Raw genomic sequence first — 15,243 nt, forward strand, 5'->3', positions numbered from 1 at the left:
GTGACAATAATCCATCCAATCAGTAGCAGACTTTGCGACCCGGAACTGATGCCTCCTCCACCAGCGATCCTTTCTGTTGTGTGTTTAATTCTATTCCATTGTGATCTAGTTGTCTTCGATTGTGTGGTAAAAGCAAGAAACCTTTGCATAAATAGGTATAGTTTCCCGTCTCCTGGAGAGCTCGAATATGTGTGTGAGCTTGACAGCGATACGAAGACAAAGCAGAAAAAGAGAGCAAGTATGATTATTTGATCCGTGATTTAAAAGCGAACAGACTGACAGTTAAGCAGTCTGTCTAATATACAAATATTAGCCTGAAGTACTGAAGGACTATTGTTGTTTTTCTTGCAGTAATAATACCGGAAACCTATTGTGTATTAAAATGTATTCGGTAGGTTTTTGCTGAGATGTTAAGGCTTCATCTAAGAAAAATGAACGTGTGCTTTAGCTTTTATTAGAGTTATTCTAATACTTATTATAGATATGATAATACATATATGGATTTGAAAGATGCACTTAGAAGTATATAAAATTATATGTAATATCAATATAACCGTTCTAGACACTAGAATCATTCTGGTGTCAATCATTAGAATCAAGTCAGATTCTCAGCCAAACCAAGGACCCTCAGTAGGGATAAGTATGTGTGTGTGTGTGCGCAAGATACATTTCGAGAATAATTTGAAAGAATTTGCTTCACATTTTAAATAAAATGTCATTTGAAATGCTAGCTTTTTTGTTTTGCAGTAATCATTACGTTACTCTGGCCAATGTTATGACTAACTTTTATCTTCAGTAAGTTTCATTTTTCTTTTCACAGCAAGTAGTTTGGAAGGAAGTGTGCTTACGATGAATATGGAGACTTGTAACACAGATACAAATAGGTAAGTTGTTGTTTTTAAATGGGTAAAAAAAAAACAAATAAAAAAAAAACTGAAGCACTTTTCTTTTTTTTCTTTTTTTTTTTTTTTTTTTGTCTTTGACAGCAATGAGGATGCAGGGTGTGATCTTTGTGAGACCCCTGAAATCAAGAAAAGCAGTCAGGCAGTCATGAAAGATAATGATAAGCTGTGTGAATCAACAAGAAAACGTAAGGAGCAGAATGAAGAACCAGAGGACCATTGAAAGAATTTGCTTCACATTTTACAGTAAAATGTCATTTGAAATGCTAGCTTTCTCGTTTTGCTGTAATCCTTAGATTACTCTGGCTAATGGGTTGTGACTGTAACTATAACTTTTATTTTCAGTTCTAAGATCTAACTTTCAGTTCTAAGTTTCATTTTCCTTTTTCAGCAAGTAGTAAGGCAGGAAGTGTGCTTACGATGAATATGGAAACTTGTAACACAGATACAGATAGGTAAGTTGTTTTGTTGTTGTTGTTTTTAAAATGGGTAAAAAAAAAACTGAAGCACTTTTCGATTCTTGTCTTTGACAGCCATGAGGATGCAGGGTGTGATCTTCATGAAACTCTTGAAATCAAGAAAAGTAGTCAGGCAGTCATGAAAGATAATGAAAGTCTGTGTGAATCAACAAGAAAACGTAAGGAGCAGAATGAAGAACCAGAGGACCAGAAGACCTCTTTGCCGAACTGTGACAAGGACACAAAGGGCATCACTTATAATGAAACTCCTGATAGTATTGATGCACACATTCCAATAGAGCCAAGCAGTGGAGAAAAGGCAATTGAATCCGCTTCACCAGATGCCAAGCTGGTCAAGATGACTTGCATGTCTACAGAGATGCCAGGGACAAACCTCAGTTCCTCTGTAAATACAAGTAACACTAATAATGAAGATGTGGAGATGAGAGAGAGTCCAGCATGCAAAGAGTCTCTGCCTAGCAACTCTCCTGTCTGCCACGATTTGCAAGACCCCTGTTCCAGTTTTGACCCAATGGTGGTGGAGCCCAAACCCTTAGTCCCCAATCCAGAAGCTGTAGACAGCATCAAAGACGAACCTGAAGTAACACCCATGGAAACAGATGACACAGAGGGGTGCTCTGGTGCTGATGCTTTTGTTCCTGAAAATGTTGTTGAGACTGAACCTGAGAGTGACCAGACACAGGTGTCTCCTTCAGAAAGGTATTGTTGTTTCGGGAAATATTGCTGTAGATAATGTTTTTACCACACTATCAAACACTACTCAGATGCACTGGTAATAAAAGTTTGGCTTTTACTGATAACTGCTTTTATATATGGCTGATTGAAATTCTATAGTATTTTGTTGAAATCGATCATTACAAAATTATAAAAACTAAGTTAGCAAGTTTTGAGATTTGCAAGTCTTATGCTCACCAAGGCTGTTTTATTTTTATTGTTAAATATAATTGTTTCTATTTGAATAGATTTAAAAATGTAATTTATTCCTGTGATTCCACTTTTCAGTAGCCATTAGTCCAGTATTTAGTGTCACATGATCCTTCAGAAATTATTCTAGTGTGTTGATTTATTGCTCAAAAAACATTTCTTCTTCTTCTAAAAAAAAAATTATATATATATATATATATATATATGTGTGTATGTTAGATGACAGAGGCAATCTAAATGTAAAAGTAGGCAAAATGAGCTTGTGCAGTTAAATATTCAATACTAGCTGATATGAATCCATTAATCAATATTGTACCAATATCACTGAAATCTTATAAAAAATATAAAATGCACAATAATAATAATAATGCAATGATAATATATAGTTATTAATATGCAATGAACTATAATAATGCAGATCAAATCATTTGTTCCATCTCTCCAGTGAGCAAGTGCCAGCAGAGCAGAAAGAACAGGAATGGCTTGGGACCCCAATAAAGGAGCTTAGAAGAATGCCTCAGTGTGGACAGTCCCTGCCACACCTCAGGGCAACAGACAATCACAAAGTACTCATCAGGGTAAGCCAAGCTCTCCACAGCACTCCGCAGCGACATTGTGATGTTCTCGGTCAGCGCCTAAGGGCTTCCTGTCAGTTTGAGTCTAATGCTGCTGTGGATGTCCAAGCAGCTCTACGCTTGGCCTGCACAACATAGAAATCAGTGTTTTGATGTTTCATTGAAAGGATTTGGACTGAAGTGCTTGGATAGTACTTAAATGTCCCTGCAGAAAGTAGTTACTTCATATTTTACATCACTGGCATTTGAGTCTGTTGCAGGCTTTATTTTTATTTTCAGGCAACCATTAAAAAAAAATACCCTTTAAAATATCAGAATGCTATACTGACCTGATCACATAATGTTTGTATTGATTCAAAGGTTAAATGAACTGGTAAATACCTAGAGTCTCTCTCTGCTCTGGTTTATAGACAGACCTGCTCAAAGAAGGTCAAGTCCCCCATCCATATCCCAGCAAATACAGAGATTCCTGGGATGAAATGACCGTTAAGATGCCTTGTTCAGAAAAGAACCTGTTTCCTGTGGAGAATGAGGTAATGTCTTCTTTTATGTTAGGTGGTGCCATGTAGAATAAAAAATAATTGCCTTTAAATTATATAGACTTTCATTTTTTTTAGAGTGGACTTCTATTGAATAGCTGAAACTATTTATTAGGCTTAAAATGAAATGATCGTTTGTCATAGTTACATCATACCGCATCTTTCAGAGATTTTTTGAATGTTATTGAAATATAATTTAAAATAACGTTTGTTTAACATGTAATTTATTCCTGTGAATTTACCACCATTATTCTGTTCTTAAGTGATCTTTCATAAATCCTTCTAATATGCTGATTTGGTGCTCAAAAAACTTTTGTTTTTTTTATCATTAATGAGGATAGTCTCACTGCTTAATATTTTTGTGTACACCATGATACATGAAGTATTCTTTGCTGATACAAAGTTCAAAGAGCATTTATTTAAAATAACCATAATTTTATGACAAATGTCTTTACTATTACTCGTTCTATTTCATTCATCTTTTTGCATCTTGCAAAATTTTTTTGAATGATATCGTGTGTATGATGTCTATTTGATGTGTATAGTGTGATGTGTTTTTTCAGGATGGAAGAGAAGTGCAAAGTCGATGGGAGTTGATTCGTTCAGCTTTGGAAGGAGAATGCAAAAGTTCACTTGACATTAGGGTATGCTTTGTTTTATGTCTTGAGAAAATCGTGCTATAAGAATAAGTAATGAATTCCACCAGAGGGTGGCAGAATTGCTCCAAGATGAGAGGCATCCTTTTCTTTTCTTGGTTTTAGTTATCTAATAAATGTTAAAGTTTTACCAAATTGTAGTACTGACTTATTTGAATGTGATTTGTTGGTTTACCTTTTCTTCTATATGAAAGGCCTCTAAAAATTAATTGTTTCATAATCTTACAGGATGCGATATTGAGTTATAACACCGTACATGCCAAAAGATGGGACTTCACAGCTTTGAATTATCTCTGCACTGAGGTAAGAAGTACTTTTTTTTTTTCCTTCAGGAAAAATAATTAAAATGGAGATTCCATGTTTTCTTTTGTGTAAATCAGAGATGGCCAAAGCAAGCTTGCTTTTCAATTGTCCATTGGATTTGCGTGAGTCGATATCATGTGTTAATGTGCAAAGCATTTGACTTACCCCATCTGGACGTAGTTCAGTGCACCCCAAATAATGTGCATGCAGATGGTTGGTTTGCATTTGATAGTGTCATTAGTGGAAATGAAATCAGAAAAGTAATAAATTAAATCTACAACTTGCACAAAGCACTAATAAGTTTAAACAAACTGTACATGCACAAATAATAAGTAATTCAGTTTAACGGCATTACATTATGCTTGTGCAGTAAAACTGACTTCAGCCAAAAAAAAATAAAAACAGTTTAATCAGCGTCTCTGCCAATGCTAGAATAAACCATTTTACTTAAAGAGTATGTCAAGTGGCCCCAGTTGGTTACATTTCATTTCATGATGCATTTTTGAATATATCATAACCGCAGCTGCCATAAAAAGGAAGCTCTAATCTTGTGGTGTTAATGAAGTGAGCATCCTAAAGTCTGATTTCTTGTGGTGTGTCACAGTTGGGACCAGAAGGCCCCTTGATACTAAAAATGTTCCATCATTGTTTAGTCTGACTGGTTTGAATATCCTGGCACACTAAAGGCATTACGCTCTGCAGTCAGAGAGAAGAAGCAGGTTAGCCTCCGAGTGAATACGCACCAAGCAGTCCGCGTCTGCCCCTTCTGCTACCTCGTCCCCGGGGATCCCTTTGCATCCAGCAGTAGTCAATTAAGACAGAGGTGGGCACTCAGCATAACGAGCAGCAGCTGGCAGAGGAAGGCCAGGGAGATGAGGCTCCTGTTTACTGCAAATAAACACACTCAACAGATGGGCCATGGTCTTCCGCGTAGCCAGAAGCTGGTCTTGATGGTGGCTCTGATAGGCAGATGACTTATAAGAACGCTTGAGGTTGAATGCTCCTATTCCACCAAGAGCTTGACTTAAATGAGGGCTTGTTTACTGTTTTGTGCCACAGTACTTGTTCTTTTCGATCTCAACTAAGCTAACTTTTGTTGAACTCTATGGGTACAGAAGATTCTACAGTACACGCTGCAGTCATACAACTTATGCTCGGTTTTTGTTCTGCCAACACAAGTTATTTTCATGCTTTTTAATTCCACGAATCCCTAAATATGATGATTCCTTTGTGGCGGACCCACTTTCTAAAATATAAAGCTGCTACTGTACATTGGTATTTTTTGTGCTGGTATTATTATTAGAAGTGTATACATAATTCATTTTTTAATTATCATGCTAAATCTAAACCACAAATCTGAAAGATATTTAAAAAAAAAAAAATCATAATAAATAGTAATACAATTTTGTCAAGGTTTCTTACTTTAGACAAAATCAGGCCAAAACATTCAAATTGGTCACATTTTATTTTAAGGTCTAATTCTTTTGCTATTAACAAACTGCAACTAGGACTTTTGCCTCAATAAACTCCTAATTTGCTGCGTATTCATAGTTAGTAAGGTAGTTGTTAAATTTAGGTATGTTGCTTTATTTAAACAAGTAGTTAATAGTGAGAAAACTATGCTAAAGTGTAACCGTCAAATTAAAATATAATGAAATTATATTAGGAGTATAATCAAATTCTGTACATTTAAGAATGTTTTTTTTTTTTTTTTTTTTTTTTTTTTTTTTTTGGTTTGATAGAATTATGCTATATCTTAGATTAATAGTCAAAAGCCATTTCTGTATTACAGTGTTATTCTTATAGTTCTGGCTTCAGCCAAGACATCAGAACGTCCCCTCCTTGCTTAAGATGGTTTGATAGAATAATCTCAGACCTGCGTAAATCAATAGCGGTCTGTGCCTTTTTATGGCTGTATCAAATTTAATTAACCACAGCCATTCAATCTATAAGGGAGCCAATCAAAGCCATTAGCAAAGTGCACCGCATTCTAATGAAGCATGCTTGAGTGGACCCGCTCCTTAAACTGTCCACTTAAGAGCTTGAGCTGTGCCTCTGCTCTTTAGCTCTGGCACTATGCATCTTCACGTTCCTCAGTGTTTTTCCATCTGTTTGTTTTTGCCATACTCATTTTACTCTCATTTCACTCTTTTGGTATACATCAATACATCAATCCTAAGGCCTGTCCACACTGATGAGATGGCAAGTGCTGTCATGTTTAAGAACACAGTCTTGTTATCTGTATGTCTGTATATAGCTATTAATTCCGTGTTGTTCTCACTCTTTCAGCTGTGATTATGTATGCCGGTGCTTACGAATGCATACTTTTCCTTGTGTAATTGCTTTTTATGAATCCCTACCGGTGCCCTTTTTCTAAATTGTCTAAAATGTTACTGGATAATATGGTACTATATAAACTTTTGTGGTATAATATCATTGTGTGCAGAAATATTTCAGCTGTCTTTTTTCCCTGTATCATCAACAGAGGGCACTGGTATGTCAGCCTGGAGAGTTTGGCGATTGATTTTCAATTTAAGAGATTAAATGAAACATCACTGAACAACAGTCCGTTAATAACTGTAAGAGAGTTTTGAATCGTGCATGTCAAATGTGTGCTTGCACTATGACTGTCAATCAAACATTTTAAAGCAGTATATATTGCAACAAGACCACATCAAAAAAATTAATCCATGTTTACACAATGCTGCAGGGCCATAGGGAAAATCTGGCAGCTGCCACTCTCCGGCCCGGTTCTGTGTGAATGAAATGAAGCATCAGGGAAGAACGGTGACTAAAAAGATGACTACAATGATAGCTATATTTGTGTCAACACTAACGTACAAGAACATTCCATTTATAATAAGTGCACACTGCAGTTTTGTGATCTGAAGATGTAAATGATGGATCTTCTAAAGCAGGATGGATTCTGATTGGCTGTCGATGTTTTTATCATTCATCAGCTGAAAAAAAACTTTGAAAGTGATTATAAAAATTTTTTTTTCTCGGTGTGCCATTAACATTGTAGTTGTGCAATGGACTCAGTTATTCTTCTAAATTTAGAAGAATTTTTAAAACAATTTTTATAGTTATCCTCCTTGGTGTGAACAGGCGGTTTGCTCTGAGACATAAAGTGGTCTTTTCTGTCCTTCTAGGCGAATCAAAATTTCAGGACGGATGTTTGTAATTGGAGTCTTGTGGAATAATGAGTAAGACCATTTAAATCTATTGGCTGTGATTGTTTTTAAATAACATTTGACGATAAGAATGTCATGAAACAGAATGTCATTCTTATTTTCAATTTGATTTAAAACTCAAGAATAACAGAATAATTCTTAACATAGTTTTTAACTGAACAGATCATATGCATTCTGTAGCTACGTACATTTACTGTATTTTCAGTGTTATTCTGTATTTACCCGTGCTGTTATCGGCCCTGTAAGGTGTGCAAATAGAATGGCTCTCTGGGGTCTTAAAACTGTGTCTGTTACCGCAGACTCCAATAATTGTCACAAAGTTGAGCGGCTGCTGGGATTTTGATTGACAACTGAGGTGTAATGGCTATGGAAAGAAGCAAAATACAAATTAGGACCTGTCTTGTCATAAATTGTAGTTGAGCCTCAGCCCTACTCTGAAATGAAAGTGTCAGAGCAGTGGGCTCTGATAAATTCACACTGCTGGCTCAGTGCACAGAACTCCACTTCAGCCTCTAGCCCTCCACAAACGCCTTCGCCTACACAACCACCTTATTTCAGTGTCTCAGAATAACGGGATTCCCTGCAGCCAACACAGTATTTGTCTAAACAAACTGACCCGCAGAAAAATGCTAATTATAGAAATCATGCAATGAATGGAACTGGTTGATTTTGCACACAACCCTGCACAATTAAGTCAAAGATGTCCGACAGTATGTTGATTGAACTTCACTGACTTTTATTGAATAGATTTTTTTTTTTTTTTTTATATTATTGGGGATATATTTTTGTGTTTTGCAGAATAAAAAAAAATAGTCATACAGGTTTGGAGCAGCATAAGGGTTTCCATGTTCAAGGGTGTTATGCCCTTTTAAAACCCCCAAAATGGCTTGTAAAATACTAAGCATGATATGTCTTGTACACATAATGCGGAGTTGCCAAGAAAAATGTGCTGTTTATTTTCACTTTATATACTCACAAATCAAAAAATAAGAAAATAATGACTTCATCCGACCGCCCTTTGAAATTTTTATTGGTTGGATTGGATGGAGATTGTAGTATGTTATCTAACAGGTTCTGGTTGGGCAGGATAAGGGGGAACGAAGGAGGCCGTTTGATTTAGTGAGGTCTAACTCCTGCAGCCTCAGCTCAGGCCCATCCGGCCTGTCAGCTCTCCTCACTCATTAGACCCAGAGGAGCACTTTACGATGTCAAGCAGGTCATTACTTATGACAGCATTTAGTCAGGCCTCCTTTGCGAGTGTATAAATGCTCCTTGGTTAAATTGTCAGGCGAGGCTTCCCGTCCAGAAGAGCACCACGCCGCCTCTCCTTCCTCAACCCATTTGCATCTGTTCCAGGAATCCCATTTAATCAGTTGAGCACGCCCAGTAACCTTGATGAAATGGGCCCATGACTGAGCGCGCTGCCAGTCGCAGCTAATATATTTGTAACTAAGTGTGTTGTAAATCTGTGTGATGATAAAACAGTAGCGTATTTATTTGTCCCGAAATCATACAAGGTTGCTGAGCCAGCGTGCGCCGGTTTGACACCCTCCGCAAACATCGTACATCGTAATATCACAAAGCAGTGCTGTTCGCCTGATCAGAGATCTACGGTGACGTTGCTTAGCTGTATTTTACCCGAGATGAAAAGTGCACCGAGGGCTTTGTCTTTATTTCCACCTCAGTGATGTCATTCACCAGTGGAGGCTCCGCTAATATCACAAAATTACGTTTTTGTAACCTCTGTGTGATAGATCAAGTTTTGTTACTGCCTTTTCGGATATGAGTGAGTTTTTTTCTTGCTACACTGACAAACCGAGGGGTTTTATTTATTAACTCTCTGAATCAATCTTTTTGGATGCTCCAGGCAATAGAGAGATAAAATGATTTCTGAGATTGCTCATAGGAACTCCACTAATATGGTTAATATTGCATTTAATATGTTTAATGCGTTTTATTTGCTAAAGTTGAAAGCAACCTCTTTTTGTTGCCAAAAGCCAGCAGCTCAGGATGCAAATAATTTTTCTTCACCTATTGATGTCATCCTGACAGCAATACGTCCTATCGGTTTTTTTTTTTCTTTCTTTTATTTTTTTCTGACACATGAATAATACTCCCTATGACAAGTCGACAGCTGGGTTCAAGTGTCTTATTCCACAACATGGCTTCTTTCTCTGACAGTTGTTTTCCATTAAATGGTGTTTTGTGGAAAAAAAGCCTCAGGAACAGAGCTGAAAAGGCTTCATTATTTATTCTTATTTTGTACCAGACAGTTGACATTTATTATTTTTTTTTCTTTCTTATTAGATTGAGGACATAACATGGTAATGTTGTCAATCTTTAATCCATAATAGTCAAAAGTATGATTCATTCACTGTCACTTTAATTTCATTTAATAGACAAATATGGATTTCTTTCAGGTGACAAAGACTCAGATTGTTACAAATAATTTATTTCAAATAAACTATTTATTTATATTAATCTAAGAATTAAGAAATAATGTATCATGGTTTCAACTCTTTTTAACATTGACAAAACTAATAAATAGCTTTTCTATAGCAAATCAACATATTAGAATGATTTTTGTAGGATCTGGTGTAATGGCTGCTGGAAATGCAGCTTTGCCACCGCAGGAATTAATTGCAATTTAAAATGTATTCAAATACAAAACAGTTATTTAAGGTTTTTAATATTTAGCAATATTACTGTTTTGATTAAATAAATGCATCTTACAGACCTTAAACCAATTTAAATATTTGTGTTTATTTAAAGTGTGAACAGACCTGTATTTCCTTTGTTTGTTAATCCTAATCTGCTTTCAAACACATTTAATCCTTCTCATGCAGGGTATGGAAAATGAAGAAGTACAGCATCTCTTTAATGTCACATTGCCAAAGATGATGAAGCTGGTTTTGAATACGCCCAAGATTTGCACCCAGGTAAATATACACAAAATGATGTGCTGCCTTCACATTGGCTTGGAGACGCTCAGGTTTTGGGGCAAAAATAGATCAGTATTGATAATCGTGTGGCTGGTAAAGCTCAATGGGCCCAGCGTGCTGCAGTGTAAAACCAGTGGCTAGAGAAGGGCACTTCCACATGAGCACAACTGCCTCATTATCATCTGAACTAATGAAGGCCAATGGTAGACGTGCATCAGCCCAATTTCTGACATCAGAGCAATACTGTTGAGGGATATGTTCTTAGATGCATCTAAATTTAATGCTTTAAGTTTTCACAAATGTACTTCTATGTTACGCCTCGTGTTATCTTTTTCATTTCCCTTATGAAGAAAAAACGTCTAAAACCAGGCTAAGATGGTTTGCTGGTTTGAGCTGGTCTTAAAGTCTGGTCATAACTGGTTTGCAGGCTTGTTTTAGTGGGGGTTTGACCAATTCTATAGCTGGTACCAACCAGCTAAAACCAGATTGGCCAGGATTGGAGACCAGCTAAAACCTACTACTTCCAGCTTTTAAACCAGTTTTAGATATTATTATTAAATCTATCTGTAAGATTCTGAAGTACCATTTAGAAACCATGTTTGATAGACTAACTTATTGCACATTAAGATAGAGTAGATTAAAGCATTTTTAACATTGAGAAAATAAACAATTCAGCTTTAAACTGAATAAAGATAGGCAAGACAAGGCTGCAAACTATTCAGTAAGCTAGTTTCTACTTAGCCATTCAATCTCTGTTTATGTAAGATCTTGCACAGATAAGAAGCCTTTAAGAATTCAGGAGGTTTTGCCCTTAAAAAGGAAAATCTCTTCTTGCTCGAATCCACTCTTTATTTATGTACTTTTTATTAATGTTTGCATTGATTAGTCATCTATACTGCCCTGAAGAGTCTTTAAGTCTGATCAGTAGAGATGGATGACGTTCGGTGTAAATGCTGCTGGCTGATGGTGGGATACAGCAGGGCACCCTAATTACTGCTGGCCATTTGCTTAATGTAATTCTGTCTCCCTGTTTGGTCAGTTGCTAAACTAATTATCTTTTCCTCTCTCTCCTCTTCCTCAGCCAATCCCGCTGCTTAAGACGAGGATGAATCAGTCCTTGACCATGTCACAGGAACAAATTGCCTGCCTTCTTGCCAATGCCTTCTTCTGTACATTTCCCAGACGCAACTCGCGCAGGTCCGAGTATGGCAACTACCCCGATATCAATTTTTGCAGGTACTACCTCCTCTTCAGTGGCGTCGCTTTGGACACCCGTTACATATTTTGCCGGTCTAGTTATTGATTGTCTGAGGTTTTTAGATTTTCATCCAAATTAGGGTTTATGTTTAGGCTGTTAGGTAAGTCACGACATGATTTAATTTAGCTTCCCATTATCTAGTAGTCTGTTTCTATTACATTTACAATGGATTTTGGCCTGTTAATGTGGAATGTGGAGGCCTCAACTATCAAATTAAGTGAAGATTCCTCTTTATCAAAATTACACTCCTCCGCATTCACAAATCAACAATGTGATTTTCATTTACAATGACCATTTGCACTGTTCTGACTTTTCCATCATTAAATATTTTAATATTGGATCACCCATAAGGGGGCGATGATGCTTCGGACTCCAATTATGGGTTTAGAAATATGTTGTGAACAAAATGGTTACCAAATTAAAAAATTTAAAGAGTTTTAAGACTTATATGGCTAATGTTAGAAAAAAGGTCTCAGTTGACTGTGCATCACCTAGTTCAGTTGTTTGGTTTGATAGATATCGTCTTTGCCGTTATACAGCGTGTAGAGGAGACAACGTGTAGGAGTTTCTCTCCTCTCTTAAATTGCTGCTGTACAACAAAGCCACTCATGTGGTACAATACTTAAATCAAGTCTTTACGGGCTGATTAAAACAAATGATTGAGATGCTAGGGAGACCGATGTGAAGTGCGTTGCCATCCATCTCTCATCTGTCATCGTGCCTACTCAGATGTCTTTCTCTGATGAGCAGGATCCCTCTGCAGCCAGAGCTCATCTCACTACATGGAGATGTTGTTGGTATTCAACGACAGTATATTGAAGTACATATTGTTGACAGAGAAGTAAGATGTATTTTAATCTAGTTAACTTTACATAGATTTTTGTCATGTGGCCAGATATTTATAAAAGGCCATTTTATATGGCCCTCTAAGTGTGTGTGTGTGTGTGTGTGTGTGTGTGTGTGTGTGTGTGTGTGTGTGTGTGTGTATATATATATATATATATATATATATATATATATATATATATATATATATATATATATATATATATATATATATATATATATATATATATATATATATATATTATTATTATTATTTTTATTTTTATTTTTATTTTTTTTATGGTCTGTCTGAATTCTGGATTCTGATTGGCTGGCAGGTATGCAGTAAAAAAAAAAAGAAAAAAAAAAGTATGTTTAATGCACAGATAGTTCCAAGTCAGTTTAATCAACATTCTATAATAATACGCTGCTTTAAATGATGCACACAAACCCACACACATCACTCGCATAGCACACACACACAGAGAGAGAGTCGGAGATCACATATCACATATAAACTTCTTGTCAACACGTATCCACAATTTTTATAAAAAAAATTATTACAAAAATAGCCTAACTACTAGATTGCTAGATTATATTCCTCACCAACGAGGTGGTAAAATCGCTGTTTTTGATGTAGCGTAATTGTATGTATGTATATACAGTATGTAAGGGATAATCAATGACTTGCCGCTTCAAATCATGTGTTTTTTTTGCCTCCACGTTGTGCATTTACAATCCTATAATGCGCAGCATACCATTGATGATCCGTACAAACATACATACTTCTACAATGTTTATGTACTCATTAAAATGAAAAATGGTGAATACTAAAATACTATAGTATATAGTTGTATATTTAGCTGTGGGGAGAGTGTGTCAGTGGGCTTTGCTTTCCACATGTCACATGATAAAAACAATATATGTTTATGCTGTAGATGGTCAAATGTCTTAAAGGCACAATATGTAATAATCTTTTTCATTTTTTTATTAAAACCTCCAAAAACCATTAGAAAGGTGTTATATATTTTGCTGATGTGTACTTGCATTATCCCTTAATATTTCGAAGAACTTTTAAATCTGGAGAAATAAGCAATTTTAACTAGAGACATGGACCTTGTCCATAGTGTCATTGTGTTGCCTGGCAAATTATGTCATACACCCTTGATTTCTGGTTTTGTAGAAAACATGGAAATGCCAAAGACGCTTTAATATGTTATGCGTTTTATTAGACAGTTGATGACAGCACAGAATAGCATTGTAACAGTACTTTCAAATGTATCTAGTGTGATAAAACTTAACCACCCGACATATGCATGACGAGAAGGTGCGGAAGCCGTCGACTTTGACATAATAAAAGCTTCGCTGCCTCGTTTCGCTTCGACAGCTTTCAGCCTCACCCTGCTTCATACTACAATGTTAATAAATCATAAATTATCAATAAATATAATTTTCCTTATTTTTTTCTTCACAGCAAAACATGGTGAAAACTGACAACTGTACACCATTCAAAGAAGAGTAATAATGCAGTGACACTGTGTTTGTTTTAACTAATTGAAAATGGGAGTTTAGGAAAGTCATCCGGAAACCTGTTTGAAAACAGGCATTATTTTAATTTGATGATGGTAGTGGTGCAGAAATTAGACACTTCATCTTTAATATGACTTTAGTTACAGCACTTATCCTGTAATAATGCCAGTCATAGATTGTCTCTGCTTTAATGAAGTCGTTTTTATGCAAGTCAGAGTAACAGAATTATCCTTTAAAAGCTTTTTAGGACAACTGCCTGTGGTTCATCGTGCCGTACAATTTCTGAAAAATGTAGCAGCAGCCCTCAGTCTTACTCTGTCATGCTGAGATGGCTATTGATTCCCCAGGCACTTCAAGTACTTATACAAACTCCAAGACATACAGAGGAGCTAGATTTAATACATTTCACTTCATTTGCAGCCATTGTCTTTTTTCTGCCTTTTTCTTCCCTGCTGGACATAGTTAAAATGCTCTAAATAATGAAGCTCTGAGCGAGATCAGCATTAAATCTAATTGGTCATTTAGGTGAACACGGGGACACAAAGTGTGCACAAGCATCATACACTAACAAACAAGTACCACTGTATTATTTTTTTTTAAAGTAGTACTAGTTAGGACATTGTGGGCCGTGACTTCAGCCATGCTGAAGAAAACAAGTTTCAGCAAAAACACAGAGGATCCAGACGTGTGGATCGTTACGGTGCAGCCCACTTTAATTGAGTGACTGTCCATCAGTTTACTCATTGGCTTGAGCACTGCTGCTATCAAGCACCAGGCAATTTAGAGATTGCTTGTTTGGCAGAGCTGTCAAAGTCTGCCCTCTGGGAAATGACATATAGGCTTGCTGAAGATATATTTACTTTAGTTTCAAAATGTGCACATCAAAGCAAGCTTTCCAGCGGTACACCTGCAAAACTATGAATACAGATCCACCAGTGAGATCCGGACAACTCTGTCATTGTTTCTTGTAAAGATTCAGATTGATTAGGAGTCGCCAAATTGACATCTGTTGCCGTGTTCGTCACCTTCGATTATGTGAGATTTACATCGTGTTGTACATCGACTGCATTTATTGAATTACATTTGTGTGTAAATGAGGTAAACCTGTGTCAGTTT

The 15,243-nt window shown here is 36.3% G+C and overlaps 1 protein-coding gene across 4 annotated transcripts in view; it reads left to right on the plus strand.

Moving 5' to 3' along the window:
• The first annotated feature begins 22 nt into the window (after positions 1–22).
• Positions 23–15,243, plus strand: part of LOC127970086 (poly(ADP-ribose) glycohydrolase) — a 29,563-nt gene continuing 14,342 nt past the window's right edge. Inside the window, exons 1-11 of one of the 4 annotated variants that reach the window (XM_052572341.1) lie at positions 23–238; positions 821–884; positions 987–1,148; positions 1,294–1,357; positions 1,436–2,080; positions 2,751–2,883; positions 3,291–3,413; positions 3,983–4,063; positions 4,304–4,378; positions 10,419–10,511; positions 11,596–11,750. In XM_052572341.1, the coding sequence (XP_052428301.1) occupies positions 1,061–1,148; positions 1,294–1,357; positions 1,436–2,080; positions 2,751–2,883; positions 3,291–3,413; positions 3,983–4,063; positions 4,304–4,378; positions 10,419–10,511; positions 11,596–11,750 (1,457 nt within the window). In that variant the 5' untranslated portion in view covers positions 23–238; positions 821–884; positions 987–1,060. The remainder of the gene's footprint in view (positions 239–820; positions 885–986; positions 1,149–1,293; positions 1,358–1,435; positions 2,081–2,750; positions 2,884–3,290; positions 3,414–3,982; positions 4,064–4,303; positions 4,379–10,418; positions 10,512–11,595; positions 11,751–15,243) is intronic. The other 3 variants (XM_052572338.1, XM_052572339.1, XM_052572340.1) reach the window with 3 other exon arrangements.

This window comes from Carassius gibelio, chromosome B13 (genome assembly GCF_023724105.1).
Source record: "Carassius gibelio isolate Cgi1373 ecotype wild population from Czech Republic chromosome B13, carGib1.2-hapl.c, whole genome shotgun sequence".
NCBI lineage: Eukaryota > Metazoa > Chordata > Actinopteri > Cypriniformes > Cyprinidae > Carassius > Carassius gibelio.